The sequence below is a fragment of the Schistocerca serialis genome, chromosome 4, assembly GCF_023864345.2.
Source record: "Schistocerca serialis cubense isolate TAMUIC-IGC-003099 chromosome 4, iqSchSeri2.2, whole genome shotgun sequence".
Classification (NCBI taxonomy): Eukaryota; Metazoa; Arthropoda; class Insecta; order Orthoptera; family Acrididae; genus Schistocerca; species Schistocerca serialis.
In genome coordinates, this window is record NC_064641.1 from 818,221,147 (window position 1) to 818,246,228 (window position 25,082).

The following is a 25,082-nucleotide window of genomic DNA, read 5'->3' on the forward strand; positions in this document are numbered from 1 at the left end:
TGCACCTGTATCCTCTTAAAGGGGCGTAAGGATTAAATGAGGCAGACATTTTGTCAACGCATTTAGAGCGGCGTGTTGTGTTTCTTCAGTTCTAAGCGTGATGGTTCCTTCAATATAACAGTCACGTCTAACCTTACGAAAACTCTTATAAGTGCGACAAGACAGCCATCAACAGAGGTTCAGCCTCAACGTGTGGGGTGGAATCATTCATGATCATCTCATTGGCCCCTACTTCTTCTCGCAACATCTTACAGGACAAACCTGTCTTCAGTTCCTCAGGCATGAGTTGCTTAATTACCCTGAAGTACCTTTCGAAGTCATCCAACCAAGGTGGTTTATGCACGATGGCGTTTCACCTCACTTTACATGGATGGTTCGCCAGTAGCTTGATAACCAGTTTCCGAGAGATTGACTGGTCGAGGGGGATCCACAGCATGGTCTGATCTCCGGATTTGACTCCGATCGTTCTTTTCCTTTGGGGACAATCGTGGCTGTATTCAACTCCAGTACCCAATGTCACGTTCTGAGGGAGCGTATCTAAAATGCATTTGACCAAATAAGAACACACCAGAAGGTTTGTACAACGTTCATTGTCTCGGGAGATGGATGGAAACAGACGGTGGTTACTTGGAGCAATTTTTGTAAATGTAAATGTGTTTGATATCGTTTTTGTGGCATGAGTAATAAATCTTTTCACATCTCCCTAACAAAGGATTTTCGGACTCATGTTGGTATGAACTGTTTGTAATGTTCTGATGTCAAGAATAAATCCCTAAAATTTGTGACACATGCTTTTATACACCCAGTATTTGTTGATTCTTTTCGTAAAGTAAGCACTCGGAATTTTAACTGTGACGCAGAACGCGTCTCTTGCTGCGTGACGCTTCGGCGGTTAGTAAATGACCAGGGGAACCTTGCGCAACATTCGCACTTTTATAGTTTTAAATAATGACAGTATTTGGCAGAAGTGTAATCGTTTGGATAAGGGTAGTTGGAGGGAAGAGAAAATATATTTAAAAATGAACCGAACGACGTGAAATAATAATCATGTATTTATAGCACCTCCCTGTATACACATTTCCTATCAGTATTGCTTTAATTTGCAACTTTTGATCGTAATATTTACATTTACCGGTTGTTGAAGAGAAATTTAATGAGAAATACGATAAAAAATACAAATAAATAAATGCGAAATGTACAGGTTAGTACATAGTGTTCGCTTCTTATCTACAGTATGACTACGGACACGAAACCTCTAACGGTATTTCGACATTTTAATAAAACTTCGTGCTTTACATTAACACTTTAGGCCGCAGCAGCAGTAGGTAAATCACAATTCAAGGCGACGTGGACAAATATGGTTGTCGTTTCGGAAAATATATTCGTTTAGAAAAGTCAGCTTGTACGAAGGGCAGAGGTAATGGAAGAACCGCAGTGGTCACGGTTATTATCTGTGGCAATGCTGATAAAACTTAATAAGTACTTTAAAACAAATAAAATGGTATTTGTAATAAGATAATACGAAAAGATAGTCTCTCATTCGCTATTAATAAGTTAGCTTCGTAAAAAGTTTCACAAATAGTAAGTTTTAGCCAAAATCAGTAGGAATGTCAGAAGCCGCTTGAAAAACCTTTCTAATGATACCTCATTCACCACTGTATACGGCTACTATGTGATAAGAAAAAGGGATGTTGACTTCAGAACTAATATATGTTGTTGTTGTTGTTGTGGTCTTCAGTCCTGAGACTGGTTTGATGCAGCTCTCCATGCTACTCTATCATGTGCAAGCTTCTTCATCTCCCAGTACCTACTGCAGCCTACATCCTTTTGAATCTGCTTAGTGTATTCATCTCTTGGTCTCCCTCTACGATTTTTACCCTCCACGCTGCCCTCCAGTACCAAATTGGTGATCCTTTGATGCCTCAGAACATGTCCTACCAACCGATCTCTTCTTCTAGTCAAGTTGTGCCACAAACTCCTCTTCTCCCCAATTCTATTCAATACTTCCTCATTAGTTATGTGATCTACCCATCTAATCTTCAGCATTATTCTGTAGCACCACATTTCGAAAGCTTGTATTCTCTTCTTGTCCGAACTATTTATCGTCCATGTTTCACTTCCATACATGGCTACGCTTTCCTTGCCATTGCCAGTCTACATTTTATATCCTTTCTACTTCGACCATCATCAGTTATCACCCGATTTAATTCGACTACATTCCATTATCCTCGTTTTGCTTTTGTTGATGTTTATCTTATATCCTCCTTTCAAGACACTGTCCTCCGTTCAACTGCTCTTCAGAGTCCTTTGCTGTGTCTGACAGAATTACGTCATCGGCGAACCTGAAAGTTTTTATTCCTTCTCCGTGGATTTTAATACCTACTCCGAATTTTTCTTTTGTTTCCTTTACTGCTTGCTGAATATATAGATTGAATAACATCGGGGAGAGGCTACAACCCTGTCTCACTCCCTTCCCAACCACTGCTTCCCGTTCATGCCCCTCTAATGTGTATATGATCTGTAACGAAAAGTGCTTCTCTTCTTTATCTCCTCAATCAATCCTGCCTGGTACGTATCACTGACTGAAGACGAATACTCAAGTATTGGTCGACTGAGAGTGTTATAAGCTATCTCCTTTGTGGGTGGACTACCATCCACGTAATTTTGTACCATACAGAGAGGAGATGCGTGCAGGGAGTGTAAGTGCTATGGTTGTTGTTGCAGATGAGAACGAGCCGTCCCAGTGGCTGGCCTGCCTTAGCGAGGGAGTGGGCGCGCCTTCCGGAGAAGCCATGTGGCTGCTGGACCTGCCACAGCCCGCGCTCACGCACCACGGTCAGTACACTACACTGTGTGTGTGTGTGTGTGTGTGTGTGTGTGTGTGTATAGCCTTCTCGACACAAAGTCACCTTCTTGCTGCCGCATAGGATTGCTCTCAATCCAGGAAGTAATGACCCTTTGGCTTTAATAAATTCAAGAAATATGTAGGGTGAGTCGGTTCAAACAAGTTACCAAAAACATATCCTGAACGATTAAATATTGAGATGCTGTTTCACGCACAAGGAAATATCACCAGCCGGCCGGGGTGGCCAAGCGGTTCCAGACGCTACAGTCTGGAACCGCGCGACTGCTACGGTCGCCGGTTCGAATCCTGCCTCGGGCATGGATGTGTGTGATGTCCTTAGGTTAGTTAGGTTTAAGTAGTTCTAAGTTCTAGGGGACTGACCTAACTAACCTAAGGACATCACACACATCCATGCCCGAGGCAGGATTCGAACCTGCGACCGTAGCAGCAGCGCGGCTCCGGAATGGAGCGCCTAGAACCGCACGGCCACCGCGGCCGGCAGAGAACACGCTATTGTACGCGAAAAGGGTATGTAATAAGTCAACTTCACATACGTGTTCAGAAGGATTAAATCAAAGTTATAAACGTAAGCAAGGGAAGAATTATTATGAGATTAAGTTAATGATATCGATTTTCGATTTAATCATGCCATTCGCGTTGAAGAACAGCGAATCTGTGAATTTCACATGAACGGTGTCCTTTTTACAGTCCAAAGAAATTGACGGAAAACAGCGTTGTTAATAATTAAATAGCACTCTGTTTCTTCTTTATTGACACACTCATTCGTTTCATTCATTTACGCTACATTTGTGAATTGCAACATAAAACTGTTCAAAGCAAAGAGATCTCTGGCACTAGCTGCAGGTTAGAAACCGCGCACTTTGACACAATGGACAAAGCGATGTACAGTACTTCGCGTTCGGACAGAAAGTGCCAGACAACAGGTAAGCTAGCATTCATAAAAGCTGCACATTCATAACGTCATAACTGCAAATTATCAGAATTATGTCCCAGGTTTTATCGTGCGATCGAGTGCTGTGGCTGATACATATCTTGCAAAAATAAGGTCAATTTGGTGATGTTCCCTTGTTAGTTACGACGGACAATGTGGCGAATTTTCTGACGCGCGCTAGTAATTTGTAACAGTTATAGGAGCCAAATTATGATAGCGACTTCGCTTCGTAATGGAAATCATACTTTTTTCTGTGGCACTGGAAAAATCCTTCGAAGAGGACTTCAAGAATTTGTCAAATTTTATCTTTTCTTCCATCAGCCTTCTGAATCATTTGATGCCGCCCGTCACGAATTCCTCTCCCACGCCATCCTCTTTAATACAGTGTCCTCGGGTAGTTGTTGGATATATTCCAATCCCCGTCTTCCTGCCCTTCCTTTTAAACCTCTACGGCTCCCTCAAGTAGGATGGAAGTTATTCCTTGATGACTCACCACACGTGCTATCGCCTTCTCCCTTCTTGTCAATGTTCTCCAGTACTGCGTCTCCTCGCCGATTCTGCGAAAGAACCTCCTGATATCTTATCTGTTCATCTAATATCCAAGATCCTTCTACTGCACCACATCTCAAACGCTTCGATTCTTTTCGTTTCCGGGTTTCTCACAGGCCGTGATTCACTTCCACACAATGTTGTGCTCCAAACGTAAATTATCGGGCATTTCTTCCTCGAATTAACGCCGATGTTTGATCCTAGTAGTCTTCATTTGACCAGGAAGTCTCTGTTTGCTTGTTCTGTCTCCTTGCTTCGCCCATCATGCGTTTACTTCACTTCACTCCACTTGATCAAAAAGTAACAAGATAACAGCGCCGCAAACCACGGTCCAGTCGTCAGGAGAAGAGGTCCCTAAGAGTAATCGAGGAAGTAACTAGTGCTTGACTTTAATAAATTCAGGAAACGTAATATGATTTACACCTTCTGACACCTGCTTGTTCAGGTTCCGATTCAACCAATGCCTCGTCTCCCTCCCTCCCCCCCCCCCCCCCTTCTCTCTCTCTCTCTCTCTGTATGTATGTATGTATGTATGTATGTGTGTGTGTGTGTGTGTGTGTGGTGTTCGCTCTGGTTTAGTGAACACTTGTCTGCTTGTATCTACATAAACTACGATCTTAACGTTTTTTTGATGTTGTTGTTGTTGTGGTCTTCAGTCCTGAGACTGGTTTGATGCAGCTCTCCATGCTACTCTATCCTGTGCAAGCTTTTTCATCTCCCAGTACCTACTGCAACCTATATCCTTCTCAATCTGCTTAGTGTATTCATCTCTTGGTCTCCCTCTACGATTTTTACCCTCCACGCTGCCCTCCAATACTAAATTGGTGATCCCTTGATGCCTCAGAACATGTCCTACCAACCGATCCCTTCTTCTGGTCAAGTTGTGCCACAAACTTCTCTTCTCCCCAATCCTATTCAATACTTCCTCATTAGTTATGTGATCTACCCATCTAATCTTCTGCATTCTTCTGTAGCACCACATTTCGAAAGCTTCTATTCTCTTCTTGTCCAAACTATTTATCGTCCATGTTTCACTTCCATACATGGCTACACTCCATACGAATACTTTCAGAAATGACTTCCTGACACTTAAATCAATACTGGATGTTAACAAATTTCTCTTCTTCAGAAACGCTTTCCTTGCCATTGCCAGCCTACATTTTATATCCTCTCTACTTCGACCATCATCAGTTATTTTGCTCCCCAAATAGCAAAACTCCTTTACTACTTTAAGTGCCTCATTTCCTAATCTAATTCCCTCAGCATCACCCGACTTAATTAGATTACATTCCATTATCCTTGTTTTGCTTTTGTTGATGTTCATCTTATATCCTCCTTTCAAGACACTGTCCATTCCATTCAACTGCTCTTCCAAGTCCTTTGATGTCTCTGACAGAATTACAATGTCATCGGCGAACCTCAAAGTTTTTATTTCTTCTCCATGAATTTTAATACCTAATCCGAATTTTTCTTTTGTTTCCTTTACTGCTTGCTCAATATACAGATTGAATAACATCGGGGAGAGGCTACAACCCTGTCTTACTCCCTTCCCAACCACTGCTTCCCTTTCATGTCCCTCGACTCTTATAACTGCTATCTGGTTTCTGTACAAATTGTAAATAGCCTTTCGCTCCCTGTATGTTACCCCTGCCACCTTTAGAATTTGAAAGAGAGTATTCCAGTCAACATTGTCAAAAGCTTTCTCTAAGTCTACAAATGCTAGAAACGTAGGTTTGCCTTTTCTTAATCTTTCTTCTAAGATAAGTCGTAAGGTCAGTATTGCCTCACGTGTTCCAGTGTTTCTACGGAATCCAAACTGATCTTCCCCGAGGTTGGCTTCTACTAGTTTTTCCATTCGTCTGGTTTTTTTGATATTATCCTAAAAAGAGGGTAATCTATGAAGCAACGCCCGTTTGGCTGAAAAAAAAATTAAAAAAATGTATTTTATTAACAAAAAACGTTTGCAGGATTGAAGCTTAATTTATGCACCCCTAGTTAATCACCTCCGTTATTTCTACGTCCACTTTACGCTGTGCGACGGAGGAAACTTTGTGTACCACTGTCATTGCCACCCTTTCTTGTTCTAGTCGCGAAAGATTCGCAGGAAGACTGCGTTTCTAATCTCTCTAATTTTATCTTCATGCTCTTAGCGCGAGATATACGTAGGAGGAAGAAATATATTGGTTGACTCTTCCGGGAACGCACACGCATGGAATTTTAACTCTAAAACTACAAAGTGAAGCAGGACGCCTCTGTTGTACCGTCTGCCATTGGAATTGGTTGAGCACATTCGCAACGCTTTCGCCCTTACTAAATGTTCCTGTAAGGAAACGCGTTGGTCTTCTAAGACCTTTTCATTTCGTCTGTCTCATCTCGTGTAGACCTCCGACAAACGAGCAATGTTCAAATACTGGTCGAACGGAGGTTTATTAAGCTAGCTCCTTTGTTTGGGCTACACTTCCTGACGATTCTTCCAAATATGATTCTAATTATGGCACCTGTCTCACCAGAGATTAGTTTTATAAGGTCGTACCATTTTAAATCGCTACATACGCATACTCCTAGATACTAAATGCGACTTTTTCCCTGACTGTGCGCAATCGTATAATTTTACATTTATGAGTCTTTCTGCCTATGTATGCGCGACACGTTACTTTTGTTTATGTTTAGGATCAACTGCCAATCCTTGCGACAAGCATCGATCCTCTGCATTTCACCTAGCATTTTGCTACAATTATCTAGCATTGTGACTTCTCTGCATAGGCCACAACAGCATTACCCCGAATAGCATCATGGAGCTTCTGACGTTATCCACTAGTTCATTTGTGTACATTGTGAAAAGTAACTGCCCTATAACATTCCCTCCTTGCATGTCCTAAGCTATTTTTACGTGTGAAGATTTCTCTCCACTGAGAAAGATAGGCTATGCTGTGTTTGCAAGAAGCTCCTCAATCCAATCACACAGCTAGTCTGGTATTCCGTACGCTCGTATTTTGTTCGTTAGGTGGCAGTGTGAGACTGTATCGATGCTTCGCGGAAGTCAAGAAACACAGCTTCTACCTGGGCGCCTGTATCCACTGCTTTTGGGTGTCGTGAACGAACGGAACAAGCTGGGTTGCACATGATTGTTGTTTTCGGAATCCTTGCCGATTCCTACAGAGATTTTCGACCTCCAATAATGTCATAATATTCGAACATAAAACATGTTCCAGAATTCCGCAGCATACTGACTTCAGAGCTATAGGCCTATAGTTTTGTATGTCTGTTCTACGGCCCATCTTGGAAATGGGAAAGACTTGCGCTTTTTCTCCAATCACTAAGAACGCTTCGCCCCTCCAACGACTTACGGTACACTGCTTCTAGAAGAGGAGCAAATTCTTTCGCATGCTCTATGTAAAATCGTACTGTTATACCGTCAGACCCAGTGGCCCTTCCTCTGTTGAGCGATTTGAGTTGCTTTTGTATCCCATTGTCACTTATTTCGATAGGTTTCATTCTGACGTTCGTGCGAACTACAGTGCGACCTTCCACAGTGAAACAGTTTTGGAAAAAGACGTTTAGTATTTTGGTCATCCTCCGTTTTGATGCCATTATGGTCACAGCGTGTCTGGGCAGATGGCTTCGATCCGTTTAATAACTGAACATAAGAATAAACGTTATTAGAATCTTCTATCAAGGCATTAAACAGAATTGGACTTGAGAATTTGTTTAACGCCTCACGAATGGCTCTCCTTCTGCTAATTCTGACTTCGTTGAATTTTTGTTTGTATGTAGGCTTTTCGTTACGTATTTGCAGTGGAGTCCTCTTTGCTTTCGTAGCAGTTTCCTGACACGGCTGTGAAAGCATGATGGGTCTTCTCATCCCTCAGGACTTTTGTGTACTTGTGTATTGAAACCGGGGACCTAGAAACGACGGAGAGGCTTCGTCCCGCCTTAGCCCTCAGTGGTTCACAACCCCACAAGCCACAGCAGTCCACCCACCCCGCCGCCGCCCCACACCGAATAAGGTGGAGGAGAGGAAATGGATTACCGAATTTAAAAAATATAAGGTGCTACTTATAGAAAACGTACTGGTGTTCATAAAAGAAAGGCAGTCATGCTGGTTAGTGTCCCCCTGGAGGCTAAACAACATTTTCCTCCAGAATGAATTGTCACTCTGCAACGGCGTCAGTGCTGATTTCAAACTTCCTGATAGATTAAAACTTGCACCGAGCCTGGACTCGAATTGGAGGCCACAGTCCTGTCGGCAAAGCACTTGCCACGATAGGCACTTTCCCAGGTTCGAGTCCCCGTCTGGGTCACACTTTTAATCTGCCAGGAAGTTTCGCGACATATGCTTGACACATTTTTTTATATAAGGACAAAAAGTTATTTGCGACGGTCAAGATAAATGGGACATCAGTGTATGTTAACACACTAATTACCATAAGAAACATGATTGTAATTTACTGACAACATGACTGGATAGTATCCTTATTTTGTTGAGGGTATTGTGCAGTCAAAACTTTGTAACAACAGATGTATACGAGGTGTGATCAAAAAGTAACCGTAATTTTTGTTTTCCTTAAAAATATTTATTTATTCATCAACTTTCGACCCGTCAAACTAATCCCCTCAGATATAATACACTTGTGCCAGCGCTTTTTCCAGTCTTGGAAGCACTTCTGGAACTCACTTTTTGTTATGGTGTTCACCTCCTTCAGTGATTCTGTTTTTAATCTATCAGCAGTGGCAAAACGACGTCCTTTCATTGTTCTTTTCAGCCTCGGGAATAGAAAGAAGTCGCGAGGGACCATTCCGGCGAATGTAACCGAGGTAACATAACGGTTTCGTGTTTTGACAAAAAATCATAAACAATCATTGACGTGTGAGCGGAACATTATCTTGATAGTTTCCACGACTGGTTTTGCCACAAATCTGGTCGTTTTCTTCGGAGTGCTTCACGCAGACTGCATATAGCGTTCAGGTAGTGTTCCTTAATGATCGTACAGGTGTAAGCCAGGAACTCACGATGAACTATCCCATTGTAATCAAAGAAATCCGTGAGACGAACCTTCATACGTGATGGAACTCGTCGAATTTTTCTTGGTATTGGTTCTTCAGACATTGGGACGATTGGGCCTTAGTTTCGAAGTAATAGCGGTATAACTAAGGTTTTGTCACCTGTTATAACCTAATTTACATGCTCTGGATCGTTGTCGATTTCATTCAGCACTCCTGAGCGATGTCTAAGCGACGTCGCTTTTGGTCCATATTCAAAAATTTCAGAGCCAACTTTGCTGCTACATGCTTCATGACCAAAATACCCGAGAGAATTGCTCGATATAAGCCAGAGGATATGCTGATAATGCTAGCAACCTCTCTGACGGTGATTCGGCGGTATTCCAGAACCATTTCCTTTATTTCTTCCACATTTTCGCCAGTAATTCATGTGCTAGGACGTCCAGGGCGGTCGTCGTCTTCAAAGTCCACTCGTCCCTCTTTGAAATGTTTATACCACTTGCAAACTCTTGTCTTGCTCGTATTAGAATGTTGGAAACTACAGTCAGCAATTCGAATGCTTTACTGCATTTCATTGCATTTTTCAAACAAAATTAAATGCAACTTCTGTGATTCATCTGTTTCGAAAGTAAAAATTCGCCGAGCACTCGCAAACACGTATAAGTTCTGACAACAGTAAACTACATATTCAAAACAGCTGACAGCGCAAACACACATCAGGAACAGGTGTACCGACAAGATAAAAAAGAATCTGAGAATCGAATGTACTCTACTGGCCATTAAAATTGCTACTCCACTAAGATGACGTGCTACAGACGCGAAATTTAACCGACAGGAAGAAGATGCTGTGATATGCAAATGATTAGCTTTACAGAGCATTCACACAAGGCTGGCGCTGGTGGCAACACCAACAACGTGCTGACATGAGGAAAGTTTCCAACCGATTTCTCATACACAAACAGCAGTCGACAGGCGTTGCCTGGTGAAACGTTGTTGTGATGCCTCGTGTAAGGAGGAGCAATGTGCACCATCACGTTTCCGACTTTGATAAAGGTCGGATTGTAGCCTATCGCGATTGCGGTTTATCGTATCGCGACATTGCTGCTCGCGTTGGTCAAGATCCAATGACTGTTAGCAGAATGTGGAATCGGTGGGTTCAGGAGGGTAATACGGAACGCCATGCTGGATCCCAATGGCCTCGTATCACTAGCAGTCGAGATGACACGCATCTTATCCGCCTGGCTGTAACGAATCGTGCAGCCACGTCTCCATCCCTGAGTCAACAGATGGGGACATTTGCCAGACAACAACCATCTGCACGCACAGTTCGACGACGTTTGCAGCAGCATGGACTATCAGCTCGGAGACCATGGCTGCGGTTACCCTTGGCGCTGCATCACAGACAGGAGAGCCTACGATGGTCTACTCAACGACGAACCTGGGTGTACGAATGGCAAAACGTCATTTTTTCGGATGAATCCAGGTTCTGTTTACAGCATCATGATTGTCGCATCCGTGTTTGACGACATCGCAGTGAACGCACATTGGAAGCGTGTATTCGTCATCGCCATACTGGGGCGTATCACCCGGCGTGATGGTATGGGGTGCAATTGGTTACACGTCTCGGTCACCTCTTGTTCGCACTGACGGCACTTTGAACAGTGGGCGTTACATTTTAGATGTGTTACGACCCGTGGCTCTACCCTTTATTCGATCCCTGCGAAACCCTACATTTCAGCAGGATAATGCACGATCGCATGTTACAGGTCCTGTACCGGCCTTTCTGGGTACAGAAAATGTTCGACTTTCGCCCTGGCCAGCACATTCTCCAGATCTCTCACCAATTGAAAACGTCTGGTCAGTGGTAGCCGAGCAACTGGCTCGTCACAATACGCCAGTCACTACTCTTGATGAACTGTGGTATCGCGTTGAAGCTGCATGGGCAGCTGTACCTGTACACGCCACGCAAGCTCTGTTTGACTCGATGCCCAGGCGTATCAAGGCCGTTATTACGGCTAGAGGTGGTTGTTCTGGGTACTGATTTCTCAGGATCCAAGCACCCAAATTGCGTGAAAATGTAATCACATGACAGTTCTAGTATAATATATTTGTCCAATGAATACCCGTTTATCATCTGCATTTCTTCTTGGTGTAGCAATTTTAATGGCCAGTATTGTATAAAGCACGCGGAATTAAAAAATTCCCGTTAAGCAAATAAAATAAGGAGGATAGACGGTGTACGGGTATGCAGTGAACGCTGTGTGACGGCCGCGCGCCTGTTGCAGACTGCGAGAAGCTGCTGTGCTTCCGCTACTACAGCGGGCTGAACCTGTCGTGCCTGGCGCAGTCGGAGCCGCTATCGGCCAAGCGGTCCCCGCGGCGGCACGCCGTGGCCAGCCTGCGCCGGCCGCCGCCCGCTGCCGCCCCCGCTGGCAGCTCGGAGAGCGACTCGGAGCCGGAGGCGGCGGCGAGGCGCCTGCGCGCCCACCACCCCAGGGCCGCCCCCGCAGCCGCGGCCTCCACCTCCGGCGGGCTGCCCAAGCGCAAGGCGCATCACCACCGACGCGCCTCACCGCAGGTAAACTGGATGGGGAAAACCGACCAGTTAAAACCGATACCGGATTTTAGTTCTGAATAACCGTTTTTGTCCGGTATTTGTTTGGTCTCGGTTAAAACAGGCGTTTTTAATTTTTTACTAATGTTGTTGTTGTGGTCTTCAGTCCATAGACTGGTTTGATGCAGATCTCCAAGCTACCCTATCGTGTGCAAGGTTCTTCATCTCCCAGTACCTACTGCAACCTACATCCTTCTGAATCTGTTTAGTGGATTCATCTCTTGGTCTCCCTCCGCGATTTTTACCCTCCAATACTAAATTGGTGATCCCTTGATGCCTCAGAATATGCCCTACCAACCGATCCCTTCTTCTAGTCAAGTTGTGCCACAAACTCCTCTTCTCCCCAATTCTATTCAGTACCTCATCATTAGCTACGTGATCTACCCATCTAATCTTCAGCATTCTTCTGTAGCACCACATTTCAAAAGCTTCTATTCTCTTCTTGTCTAAACTATTTATCGTCCATGTTTCACTTCCATAAATGGCTACACGCCATACAAATACTTTCAGAAACGACTTCCTGACACTTAACTCTAAACTCGATGTTAACAAATTTCTCTTCTTCAGAAATGCTTTCCTTGCCATTGCCAGTCTACATTTTATATCCTCTCTATTTCAACCATCATCACTTATTTTGCTAACCAAATAGCAAAACTCATTTACTACTTTAAGTATCTCATTTCCTAATCTCATTCCCACAGGATCACCCGATTTAATTCGGCTACATTCCATTATTCTCGTTTTGATTTTGTTGACGTTCATCTTGTATCCTCTTTTCAAGACCATGTCCATTCCCTTCAGGTCCTTTGCTGTCTCTGACAGAATTACAATGTCATCGGCGAACCTTAAAATTTTTATTTCTTCTCCATGGATTTTAATACCTACTCCGAATTTTTCTTTTGTATCCTTTACTGCTTGCTCAATATAGATTGAATAACATCGGGGAGAGGCTAAAACCCTGTCTCACTCCCTTCCCAACCACTGCTTCTCTTTCATGCCCCTCGACTCTTGTAACTGCCATCTGGTTTCTGTACAAATTGTAAACAGCCTTTCGCTCACTGTATTTTACCCCTGCCACCTTCAGAATTTGAAAGAGAGTATTCCAGTTAACATTGTCAAAAGCTTTCTCTAAGTCTACAAATGCTAGAAACATAGGTTTGCCTTTCCTTAATCTATTTTCTAAGATAGGCCCAAGTCGTAGGGTCAGTATTGCCTCACGTGTTCCAACATTTCTAAGGAATCCAAACTGATCATCCCCGAGGTCGGCTTCTACCAGTTTTTCCATTCGTCTGTAAAGAATTCGTGTTAGTATTTTGCAGCAGTGGCGTATTAAACTGATAGTTCGGTAATTTTCACATCTGTCAACACCTGCTTTCTTTGGGATTGTAATTATTATATTCTTCTTGAAGTTTTACTAATAACCGAGTAAAAAACTGAAATATCACCTTTAAAAAACGAGTAATTTTTATTCCTAACATTTGCACTAGTTAGGAAAATTGCGTTTTCGTGGAGAATGAGAAAAGCGATCAATGCTGTTTCACTACCAATGACGACAGAAACGAGCAACAAGCACATGGCATAAGAACTGATTCAGCATTGCTCAGACCACAATGTCTCTCTCCGTTGCCGTGTTTCGTGCCTTAAGGTATGCGTGTACGTGCAGCACACCAGACTTACCTGATCTATGCAAGAGTTTTTCGTTCTCGTCACCAGACATTCAATGTATTCCAGAATGATACCAACCCTAGCCTGGAAACATTTTTACGTTGTGATACAACAATGAAGTAAAATGCTTCATCTGCTTTAAAATACTAAAGCTTTGTCTACCATTTGTATGAAATAATAAAGAGGAAGTAATAAATTCGAAACTTAAGAACAGTTCATTCATAGCATACAATAAAAATAGAAAGTAGCTGATCTGCTTCTTTTGTCTACATAATATGCCTTCATCTGCTTGTGGTCCATGAAAACAGACAAATTAGCAGGATAAACACGGTTCTTCAAACTCAGTTTTCAATCTTTACCCCTGATTGCTCATAATGCTCAAATACTTATATGATCCCTAAACACAACCTGATTTTTGAGCATAGTTTCAAAAAATTAGAATCAGTATGATAATACCGGTGATGTTCTGCAGTATTCAACCACTTATCACTTTCCAAGAAAAGAGCAAATGGTGAACGGACTAAGTTTTCTTTTGTTTGCCTATTTAATTTAATATTTTGGTTCTATATACATTGAAATGGAGAGGGTCGAAATTTTTCAATCACCTTTCAATTTCTATGTTTATTATGGAAAATAATAGGAATAAAAGACTGAAAATCAGTTATTTCAGAAATTGGTTATTCTGAGCAGTTTACACAGTCAGGTTAAACTGCCGTGGAAAAATCTGGCATAACCTAAAACCAGTTGTTTCGGCATTAACCGCCATCCCTAAGGTAAACACCGGCCTCTGGTCTTTATGCTGCCTACACTTGCAAAAGACAGAAATGAAATATCAGAAGCCGATTGTTACTGTCATGTCTACATGTTATGGTTTGTAGCAAGGCAAAAGCATAAGGGCCAAACTCTGTTTTCAAATGTTCCTTTAAAAAAAATCAGAATAAAATGCTCCATAACTCCTCAGAGCTTATGTGACATCGTACAAATTTCCACTCAAGTACACAACTGTTGTCCACACAGGCTTTAGCGATGAGCAGCGTGCGTGACAACTCACATGACATACTGGTGCACTGATTCAACTGGAAACGTTTGTTGGCAGATCCAGATTAATATACTGCACTACTGCGTAAACACTATCAATCTAAATAAGGATCAGCAATATCGCTTGCACCTGTGACACAAGGGTAAAGTTGTTACTATTCCTATACTGATGCGGCAACCCAACTACTTTCAAGACTCAGATTCAGTCACTGGATTGGAACTGAGCAGCGTAGACACAACAGCATCTCCAACTGGTTACTAGAATTTTCTGACCATAATCTCAGCCATAAAGGAACTAGCATAACAGTCGAAAGTAAAGAAATAGAATACACACAAAAACACCACATTTCAAATTTCCACAGGAACAAACTGAATTTATTGTCTTCTAATACACATTGCCGAGTTCACCTCAGTCACTAAATTACACTTCCAGTTAACTAATGGCACAAAACTCTACTATGCAATCTGTTCCTACAGAGTCCGTAGATACCCAATGAAGTGCAACATTCGACATGAAAACAGACAAATTTGCAAGCCATATCCCTCACCCACATACAGAAACAAATTTGTGAACTCCTTTGAAATGTTCTGCAAACAACTTTACTGATCACTGTTTACTGACTTGCAAAATACATTCTGCAACACGCTCTCCTGCAACCCATGAAGGCTACCAACTGACTTCCCGTTTTTTGAGCTCCAAAAACCATGCTGTGAAATTATTTTTTTTAACATATGGGCCTTTAGGCCGATTAGCTGAAGGAGCACAGTGCAAACATATACAATGGACATTTCCAAAACTCAATAAAGAGATGCTTTCTCTTAGGGTTTATTTTGGACAGGTACTGAAAAACATCAGTTATCTTGATAAAAATCACACTTACTTGAAAATAGTACTTTGTCCACACCTCCAAACATTTAGCAGCATTCATGGAAGACTGGTTCATTATCTCCAGGCTTTAAAATAGCCTTCATCCCCTGGCCCCGGGGAAAAAAAAATCAATAGGATGAACATCAAGGCACGGTGAGAAAATGATATACTACAACCGGTAGTGGCCCAGTTTAATTTTTATACAACCGAAACGATGAGTGATACAACTATTAGTGTCAGAAACATTGAGAAAGACCTAAAACTGAGTGAGATACCAAGACCCGATGCAGTCCCTAGCAGATTCTATACAGAATTTGCCATTAAGTTACTCCTCTTTTATCCATAATACTCCATAAACCTACCAAACAAAAAACTATGTGCAGCAGCTGGAAGAAAGTGCAGGTCACATCCATATACAAAGAAGGTAGCGAAGTTATCCACAATGCCACAGTCCAATATCATTGTCATCTTTCTGTTGTGGAATCTGAAAACATATTCCAATCCAATGTACTTTGAACAGCCTGATGACGCCAATGCCTAACAGCACAGATTCTGAAACAGTAGGTCACATGAAACCAAACTCACTCTTTTGTCGCATGTGATCCTGAAAACCACAGATGGCAAAACATCATTAGATGCAGTACTTCTTGACTTCTCAAAAGCATGTGGCTCAGTACCATGCCAATGCGTACTAATAAAAGTATGATCATACTAGGTATCAAATGAAATTTGTGACTGGATTAGTGATTTCTCAGCAGGGAGGACGCAGCTTATTATCTTAGATGGAGTCTTTGATAGATGTAGAAGTAACTTCAGGTGTGAGCCAGGGAAGCTGCTCATACTGTATAGAAATATCAATAACCTGGCAGACATTTTGTTGCAGACAGCTGCATAATCTGCAAAAATCTGTTATTGTTAATGACTATCTCAGAACGCTTGACAAGATATAAAGGCATCTCATGCAGTCTTTTTGTGAGCACTTTTCTCGGGTTTTGTCTGCATTTTGCTGATCACATACAGTGTAGTGTATTATAATTTCTTGATGATAGTAATGCCTTCAGCAAGTGATATGAATTACTTTCTCATTTGCCACAACATTATTTAAGCATAACTCATCTGTAAAGCTGTGTACGAAGCAGCAAAACCAATATTATTCATTTAACATCAGCATTCAGTCATTTACACTAAACTACACATTGTGCCATCTGAACCTTTTTTAAAACCTAATTTATATATATTTTCCTTTTGATACAAAAGGTGTTTTCAGTACCTTTCACATCAAAGTTCTAAAGTATGTAGTGAACATCACCTGTAATAGGCCTATTCCATAGCTGGGCGATGTTAATCAAAACGTTAACTTCACTGTTCATTAATCTGTTACTAAACACGTAATTTCATTAAACATTAAATCATTACTTTACAGGAGATTCATCAGAATTTAAAGTTAAACGTTAACTCATAACAGTAGCTTTATGTTGTGGGTATAGTGCAATGAGCAAGTGAATCAAAAATATTACCATTCCTTCAATAAAAATGTTTTAGTTGGGGAAGTTAAGGTAGGGCATTGAAGATAAATAAGAAAGCAGCTTAATCATTTTGTTTCATAATAATTTAGTTATCAAAGTTAAATCACAGAACAATCAGATCTGACATAGGGTGTACATTTCCCTTCACGAACATCGACATGCTAAAGTTATCATCCAAGAGTGAGGGTCATTTAGGAGACAAAATGTCTTTGCCCACAGAATGAAGTTGTTCAGCAGCAGCTCCTGAGGATATAAGGGTATTATATTTAATAAACAAATTACTAAAACGTGTTCCCAAAGATATACTGCATCATTGAATGAGTCTTTTATTTATATGTCCAGTGGCATTTTAACAAGACTCTGGGCTTTATTTCTTACCTTCTTCTTCATCTTTGTTATTGCTGCTTCCACTGCTGCTCAAAGTATCTCTTTCCATTGAACTTTCAGCGACTTTGTTCCTCAAAGCCTTTTCTACAACTTTTTCCATTTGTTTTCTCACTGCTTCCACTCAGCTGTTGTCTCATTTTTCCACTCATATCAACCAGAATTTTGCATGAAAAGCCACAGCAAGCTGGCATTGTTCATCATCTAGTAGAGTCCAAACCTTTTATCTATGCCACTTAATAAGGCACTGGCTAAAGCTGTGCAATTTGCAAGACCCCTAGCCATTACATTCTTCAATTTACATACAGTTGCCACAACTGCTGGCAGGAGTGAACCTAGACATTCTTGGGCATCTCCTTGAATTTGACCATGGGTACCATAATCTGCGAACAAGTTTAGTAATAATATCATGTATTGAATTCATAGGTAAGAAGAAGTTATGCATTTATTTTATCAAATTTACCTTCACATGTTCTGTCATAATGGTCACATTCTAATCACTGAAAGTTTGATCTATAGCTGAATCAAAGTCCATGAAGAGCAGATCTTTACGTTCCTAATATTATGTTAAGAAGAACAATAACATCTTAAACAGAGTTCCACCTAGTTGTATTTGGAAGTACCAGTCTCCTGCCTAATACAGTGTGAATGCTATCTGGTGCCACTATACTTCGCGACTGCTGTTTCCAAAGAGCATGTGCTTTGGTCATAGAATTTCTATAGGGAGATTTAAAACCAGAATTTGCATCTTCGCTTACAATCAAGTTAAATGTATGTGCAGCACACCTCATATAAACTGGTAAAGTATTGAAGTTTTCCAGTTGTCATCGCCTATACTGAGCTGGCAATGGTCAGGTTTTCTGCTGAAAGGAATTCTAATTCATCACCTTCAGAGGGTTGATTTAGAATGGTGACATCAGCTTCATCAGGTCCGTATCATGTGATGGCAGTCCGTAGCATGTTAGTCTCTGTACCAAATTGCACAAATGCCTTTACATAGTTACTGCCATTGTTGATGGTGGTTCTACATGAAAAATGATTCAACTGAATTTTATGTTTAATAAAAGTAACAAGAAAAAAATCAGTAAAGTCCTTTTTTAGAATTTTCAAAGATGTAAATATATCTCAACATGAAAATGCTGTTATCCTGTTACTAGAGCATGTGAGTGTGAGTGTATATTGCCACAAGTATATACTTAAATCAACTGCCAACTGTATCAGTGTGGACAGCCCACTAGATGACACCTGTAGGAAGGGTGCACATGACACAGTGGGAAGGGTGCACATGGCACAGTACACACAGTGCCATCTGTCACTGACTTGTGCCTATATACACGTGGAGTAGCGGTGACTCGCCCTCACTATGTTCTTTTAGTTTGTACCACTCACATGAGTTGTTCTGTATATCGCTTATGTTGCACCTTCTGTATGATTATTTTGTCTTTTTACATGTGGAGTCCCGAGAGGCTTATTTTCATTATCATTCAGAGGTTTATAAATAAATCCATATTTGTATTACTTGGTTCGATTTCATATATTACTTGGTTACTACAGAAAAAGCACATGTACATTCACTTGCTTTGCACTATAAAATGAGAAAGTAATTGTCTTCTGTAATGTAACTGATAGCAAAAGATATTACTTTTTAACAAACATCAGTCATGTTTGTTTACAGCACTGGAAAAGTCAAAACAATTGTACTTCACATATTCTTTTTATAAAATAGAAAATACGATTAGCTCAATTTTTATGTGTATTATTATATTAATCTTCAAATTTCTAACAAATATTTTAACATAATCAAGTAAATGGAATTATCTATCTCCTTAACTAATCTGTTTTTAACTATATGAAACTTATAGTGAAAATGAGTCACTGCCTATGCCTATACATCATGTGAATGGCAAATGTTTAATCATATGCATGCCAACATTGCATGCATTCTGGCTCTTGTGCCAGGATCTAACTAGTGAACAGTCATGCCCAAATAACTTTTGTTGCGAGCTGAATAGCAATCATCTGTGGTTGTCAGCCAATTAATTTTGCCAAGTAAACTGAAACAATTTAAGATTCATTTAATCACCTTGTGGTCATTGAGAGATGTAAAGGACTCGAGACATAGGGATGAATCAAATATTACACTTTATAATCCATGCGACTATTGCAACAAAATCTAAAATTATTTCATTTTATGCATTCAATGTAGTCACTTAGAAATCATAATATCTATACGGTTAAAGACGTCTCTCTGTGCACTTGGTTTTAATGGCCCTGTTCTAGAAAGGCTATGTAATGACTTGTGCATGTAAAATACTCATAGGTAGGTTAGTTTGAATTTCAGTGAAAAGGTAGTATACTTCCTTGATAAGATGTTGTGTTCATCGAAGATGCTCATCAGCAATGCATCTGCCCAATGGTTCCTCAAAAATTGGACTTTTGCTGGGGTTTAAAGTTTTTATCAGCTTCTCAAATGACCTTGCTACAACGATATGTAAAGGAATCATGTTCATCACTAATAAGTTTACTATGCATTGGTCCACACTAGCTTAAGACACACCACTGTCAATTGCTGCAATGCCAAAAAGACTATCCAGCACATCTGTCATATTCTTTTAACCAGATTACTGCTACTGGCTCCACCGTCAATATCTGAATGCCCAAGACTGATTTTTCTTTTTGACTTCCCTCAACCAGATCATGCCTTCACTCTTTCTTCAAACTGTATATATTGCGATTCATGTGCTGTCCTTATGTATTGTTTCACATTGTCAAGGCTCGAAGTGTTAGCCATAATTGTTGATTTTTTAGGCAAGCTCCATTTACAGTCAAAAAGTATTTATTCTCCCAATCTGGATACTGAATTAGCATAATCACTTACAAGTGGCCACAGATTTTCATCAGTTATGGAGCTAGAATCTGACTCCATGATTCACATTCTACAGTCAATCCACTAACAAAAAGTAGTACTTAACACTAACTTGGCACACAAACAACAATAAACCACCAACATCTAGCTGTTCTTGCTCGCACACGATTATTTACATCAATTGCGCACATCCCAGAGATCCACACACCTACATGACAGAACATGATTTTGTGGGCAGCATGGCATCAGTTTTGTCATGAATAGTAGGTACCTAATTAATACTAAGGCGGAAAACCACATTAGGAGACTGTTTGACACTGATTTTTTGAGATTTTTTTGGGTGGGAAGAATGAATTAGAATTTAATCAAATTTTGACATCATTTCATTCATATTTCGAACAGTTTTTGTGAATTTTTTTGAAGAATTTCAGCAAAATATAACAAAGTTACACTGTGATGTCTGCTGAAAGGTGTGAGTATAGTTCTCCAATTGCGTGTAGTGTAGCCATTCTGATTTTCATCTGAAATCACAAAGGTTTTGATTTTACATTAATAACTTATTTTCTACAAATATGAACCTCAATGCAGGTGAAAATAATGAACATTAAAAATTTTGCAGGCATTGGAACAATTTACTTCAATTTTCATGATTTTTTTTCCATAATTAGGCAAAGAAAAATACCCTTAAAATCATATCACCTCACAAGTTGGTTCATATAATTCATAATTTTATAAAGAATCATACTACCTATTTTCATACTGATTGGTTCTATACTTTTTGAGTTAGACTGCACACAAATAATAAAAAAGTCATTTCGAGATAAACATGTTCGAAAAATAAATTCTCGGGAACTAGAAATTCAAGGAAGTTAACAATAATGTAAAATGCTTACTGATTAATCTGCAATTCCAGCACCATATAGTAACTGTAGAGTTTTTTCGAACTAGCACTGCGAGCTCCGTTGTTATCATTCTGTTTATCATTGTGCTGGTTCCCATGGAACTTTCTTTCATGCTGCCTACTACGGCGTTCTTTACACTCATGGCCGCCTTTTGGATGTAAAGACATTTCTCAGTCTCAGTTACAAACAGACTCATAGAAGGCTGACTCCAAGTAAAGTACAGCAATGCTCTAATGTAATATAACCGAAATAATCTGTTGTGTTAATGCTTCTAGTACCTCCTACGCCGTTATTTGAAAAGAAAGCTACAAAGGTGAGGTTCCATTTCAAGGATACCTTAGTATACAAAGCGACTGTGAGGTTGAACCGGTCCAGTCTACCTGAGGTAGTGCTCCGCCCTATCTGCACTTGAGCCTGTACCCGATGTGTACTCGGTTCTACGCTGGTAAAAACTAAATGAATGCAAATTTTGCTTTGAAATTTTGACAGCTTATTCTTGGATAGTTAATTTAACGATTTACCCAATTAAAAAAATCTGATTTTTTGAACCTCCCAATCTGGTTTCCCCCTTAATGGACTCAAAGAATGTTAACAGAAGTTGATGAATCCATTCACATTTTTAAAAAACTAACTTAAAAGTTAATCCAGTACTTGAAAAGCGAACATCACTAATTAGCAATTAATGATCTTGTGCCCAGCTATGCAGGTATCATAGATACAAGTCATTATTACAAACTTGGCCTGGACTACTAAAAAATAAGTAAGCAACTGTGCACTAGAATCTAAGCCTGGTGGTCACTTTTGTACATAAGGAACCTGTCAAGCTTACTCCTTCAGTATTCAAGACATGACACTTGTATAGGCACACTCTTACCTTTCCCTTCATTGCATTATATTTTACCTCCTGTTACGGGATATGCTATAGGTAGCTGTGTACCAGGAATATTTAACATAACTACCTGTTTATATCTCGGTTCTTAGTAAAAACTGGTGTTACAGACTTCGATTCGGCTGCAAGTGAATCAGAATATAAAAACATTTGAGAAGGAAAATTTCAAGGCTCTAACAGTTATCTTCGCTTCACATTAAACAGAACTTTTGTTTTACTTTAAAAGTAGTTTTAATATCATGCTGGGGAGAAACCAAGGTTCCAAAAACTCAAGGCCACTGCCTCTTTTTCGATATTTCTCTTATTTGTGATGCTGTAAGGTGTCATATTCAAAAAAGTAAACAGTAAGGGCATTTGTTCATATCAGTAAGTTATTTAAATGATTATGTTTTACCTTTTGAGCAAGAAAGGCTTATTCATTGCTCTAACTTGTAATGAACAAGTGTATGTTTTTTGTGGCTGTGATGCATCCTTTCATAAATATGGTCAAGTGTACTGCCAATTTTATTTTAACAGTAGCAAATGTTTCTCTGCTACTTGCCGAGAATGTAATAAACTGCCTCAATGATTCTACGGCATTGTGCTTTTCGTACATTTTAGAAAATCATGTCTGAATAATAACTGCATGCAGATACCTGCACCATTCAACATTATAAGTACTAGATACTGATCAAAGCAGCAGCCTTTTGCACTGGCACAATCACAACATCTTTTGATGAATTTTCCTTTAGTGTGCAGAATTTACACTTCTAATTTAAGCATACTTTCCTACTTCATTTTATTAACACAATGCACTTTAATGATTTTAGCTTCTACATGATGTTTCCATGGTCTATATAATAGTTTTTAAAATTAATTTCTGCTCTAAACACTTTGGTCTCATGGAGAGGATATTATCCTGAAATGTAATATCTTAAAATAAACTTCCTTACTGTCGGTAACCATTCATTTTTTACAGGGATATTACTGAACTAAGTTCACGTTACGTCAGTGTTAACACAGTGCTTTTTGAAACCTGCAGCAGCTGACTCAGCGGCACCTGATGAATGGGTACCCTGCTCCAGATGACGAGTCCGACAGCTCGGACACAGCAGCCCTGCTACCCCCTGGTGAAAGCAGTCGATCTACTTCACATGTGCTACATACGTGGAACTCTCATGAAGGTGCTGTGGCGAGAAGGCTGCTGGATCTGGCTCCTGTTCCGCAGCCACTGCCTTCTGCTGTCGTGCCTCCATCTCACAGTGAACCATCACTTCCTAGTGGTGCAAATGTGGAATACTATCCAATATGGACCAAACCTACAGTTCCTGCTGTCAGTGGTAGTGGCTCAGTATATGAAACTCTTTACCCACGCACAGAACCGCCTCCTCCACCACTGCCACCTCGCGCATTTCCCCCACAAAATGGTTGTTCGAAGCATCACCGTCCACTAGAGAGAATGTGCGCCTTACCGTATCCTGGAGCGGGCCCTGGGTCGGATCCACCAGAAGTGCCACGTCACAACAAACCTAAGACGGCCAGACACACAGCTCCTAGTCTGCCTCCTAAACCTAAGAAGATTGTTAACCCAGAAGACACTTTTGCTTTTGAGATTGTTGACACAGATGAGCTTAATCCTACAGTGACAGCTGTTACGTCGTGTTCTAGTCATAAAAATGCACAACCTGTTTCGTGTTACAATGGACACAGTGCTAGTGGACCATTGACAAACAGTGAACGTGCTGTTTCTGTACGCAGTGTTGATGAAGCCCAGCCGGTGAGACAATCAGATATTCCTGTAGAGGAGGCTAAAAGTGATAGTAGTGATGCTTGCAGAGGAAAGTTTCCTCCTACTATAAACTCGAGAGTTGGTGATACTGCACCTGCCCAGGGTGAAGTCAGTGGTTCGGCACAGTCTGATTTACAGAGATCTCACAGACATGATGCTTTTCATTTGGATAGTGAAGGTGTAACTGGAGTTTCTAGCAAGAGGCCAACACAGCTGGCTGTAAATGGGTGTGTGGGAGATACTAATAATGATAATGAAGGGCAGACTTCAGCTGTTGCTGCACCATTGGCTACCCCTGAGCAGGACAGCAGTTTAGTAGACAGTTCCTCAGTTGAAAATTTGCTTGATGAGGATGCAGAAGAAGAAGAGGAAGATTCAGTTTTTTTACCACAGGCTAGTAGTGTTTTAGAGCCATTGCAAATTCCAGACAGTAGCTCCACAGTTTCTGCACAAATACCATTTGGTGCCATTTCAGAAGTTTGTGTTGTTGACAGGTCAAAATACCAAAGTGCTAGTTCCGGAAGGCCAGTAAATTACCAGAAAAGCCAAAGAAATGACATTTGTACACCTGCTTCATCATCTGTCTCTAGTCAAACAAATCTGCCAATAGATGAATGTGGTGTGTCAGTTACAAAGAAACAAACAAGCTCAGGTAGAGAGGGCACATCTGACAGTCATAACTTAAGTGAAGGAGCACCTTTACAAGACCATACTGGGGCTACACCTGTAATACTTACAGATTCCTTGTCGGAAGGAGCAGCAACACCAAACTGCAGTGCCAGTAATCAAGATTGTCAAGACTGTGATACTTCAGATCCAAATATGTCTGATCTCTCAAGCTTCTTATCAGTTCCAAACACATCTTCTTCCCTCTCTCCAGTTTCTCCCAATTCTGCATCAGAATCGGGAACTGTTCTCTCAACTACTACGGAATGTAGCAACAGCTCAAGCTCAGACACTGGTACTATGATTCTCAGCAACCGCAGCTCCAGTACAGATTCCATTGTTTCTGGTATTGTGAATAATGTGGCAAATTTAGAAGAACAGCTATTATCACCGCAACAACTATCACAGGATTCTGTGTGCACAGGAGAAGGTTCCATCTGTCCCCTAATGGCAGAGAGGGAGAGACAAGACTTTTTAGATCCTGGAGGAAGAAGTCTTTCAGAAGAACACGAGGCACCACCACGCACTCACAGGCCTCTGTCACGGCAG

At 40.8% G+C, this 25,082-nt stretch overlaps 2 protein-coding genes across 2 annotated transcripts in view; both read left to right on the forward strand.

The window, feature by feature from the left end:
* The first annotated feature begins 2,684 nt into the window (after nt 1-2,684).
* Nucleotides 2,685-24,382, forward strand: LOC126474792 (phosphatase and actin regulator 4-B-like). The gene is made up of 4 exons (XM_050102268.1): nt 2,685-2,835; nt 11,633-11,925; nt 23,121-24,260; nt 24,362-24,382. The coding sequence occupies exons 1-4, from the start codon at nt 2,685-2,687 to the stop codon at nt 24,380-24,382; spliced, it is 1,605 nt and encodes a 534-aa protein (XP_049958225.1).
* LOC126473410 (E3 ubiquitin-protein ligase HECW2-like) overlaps nt 23,988-25,082 on the forward strand; it is a 210,555-nt gene continuing 209,460 nt past the window's right edge. The window contains exon 1 of the mRNA XM_050100432.1: nt 23,988-25,082. Within this exon, the coding sequence (XP_049956389.1) occupies nt 24,690-25,082 (393 nt within the window). The 5' untranslated portion in view covers nt 23,988-24,689.

Excerpts from the sequence above, each read along its gene's own strand:
- LOC126474792 (XM_050102268.1), top strand. The coding sequence starts at position 2,685 with ATGCGTGCAGGGAGTGTAAGTGCTATGGTTGTTGTTGCAGATGAGAAC. Across the intron at positions 2,836-11,632 it reads GCCCGCGCTCACGCACCACG|ACTGCGAGAAGCTGCTGTGC; the intron begins GTCAGTACACTA and ends CGCCTGTTGCAG. Across the intron at positions 24,261-24,361 it reads ATTCAGTTTTTTTACCACAG|GTCAAAATACCAAAGTGCTA; the intron begins GCTAGTAGTGTT and ends TGTTGTTGACAG.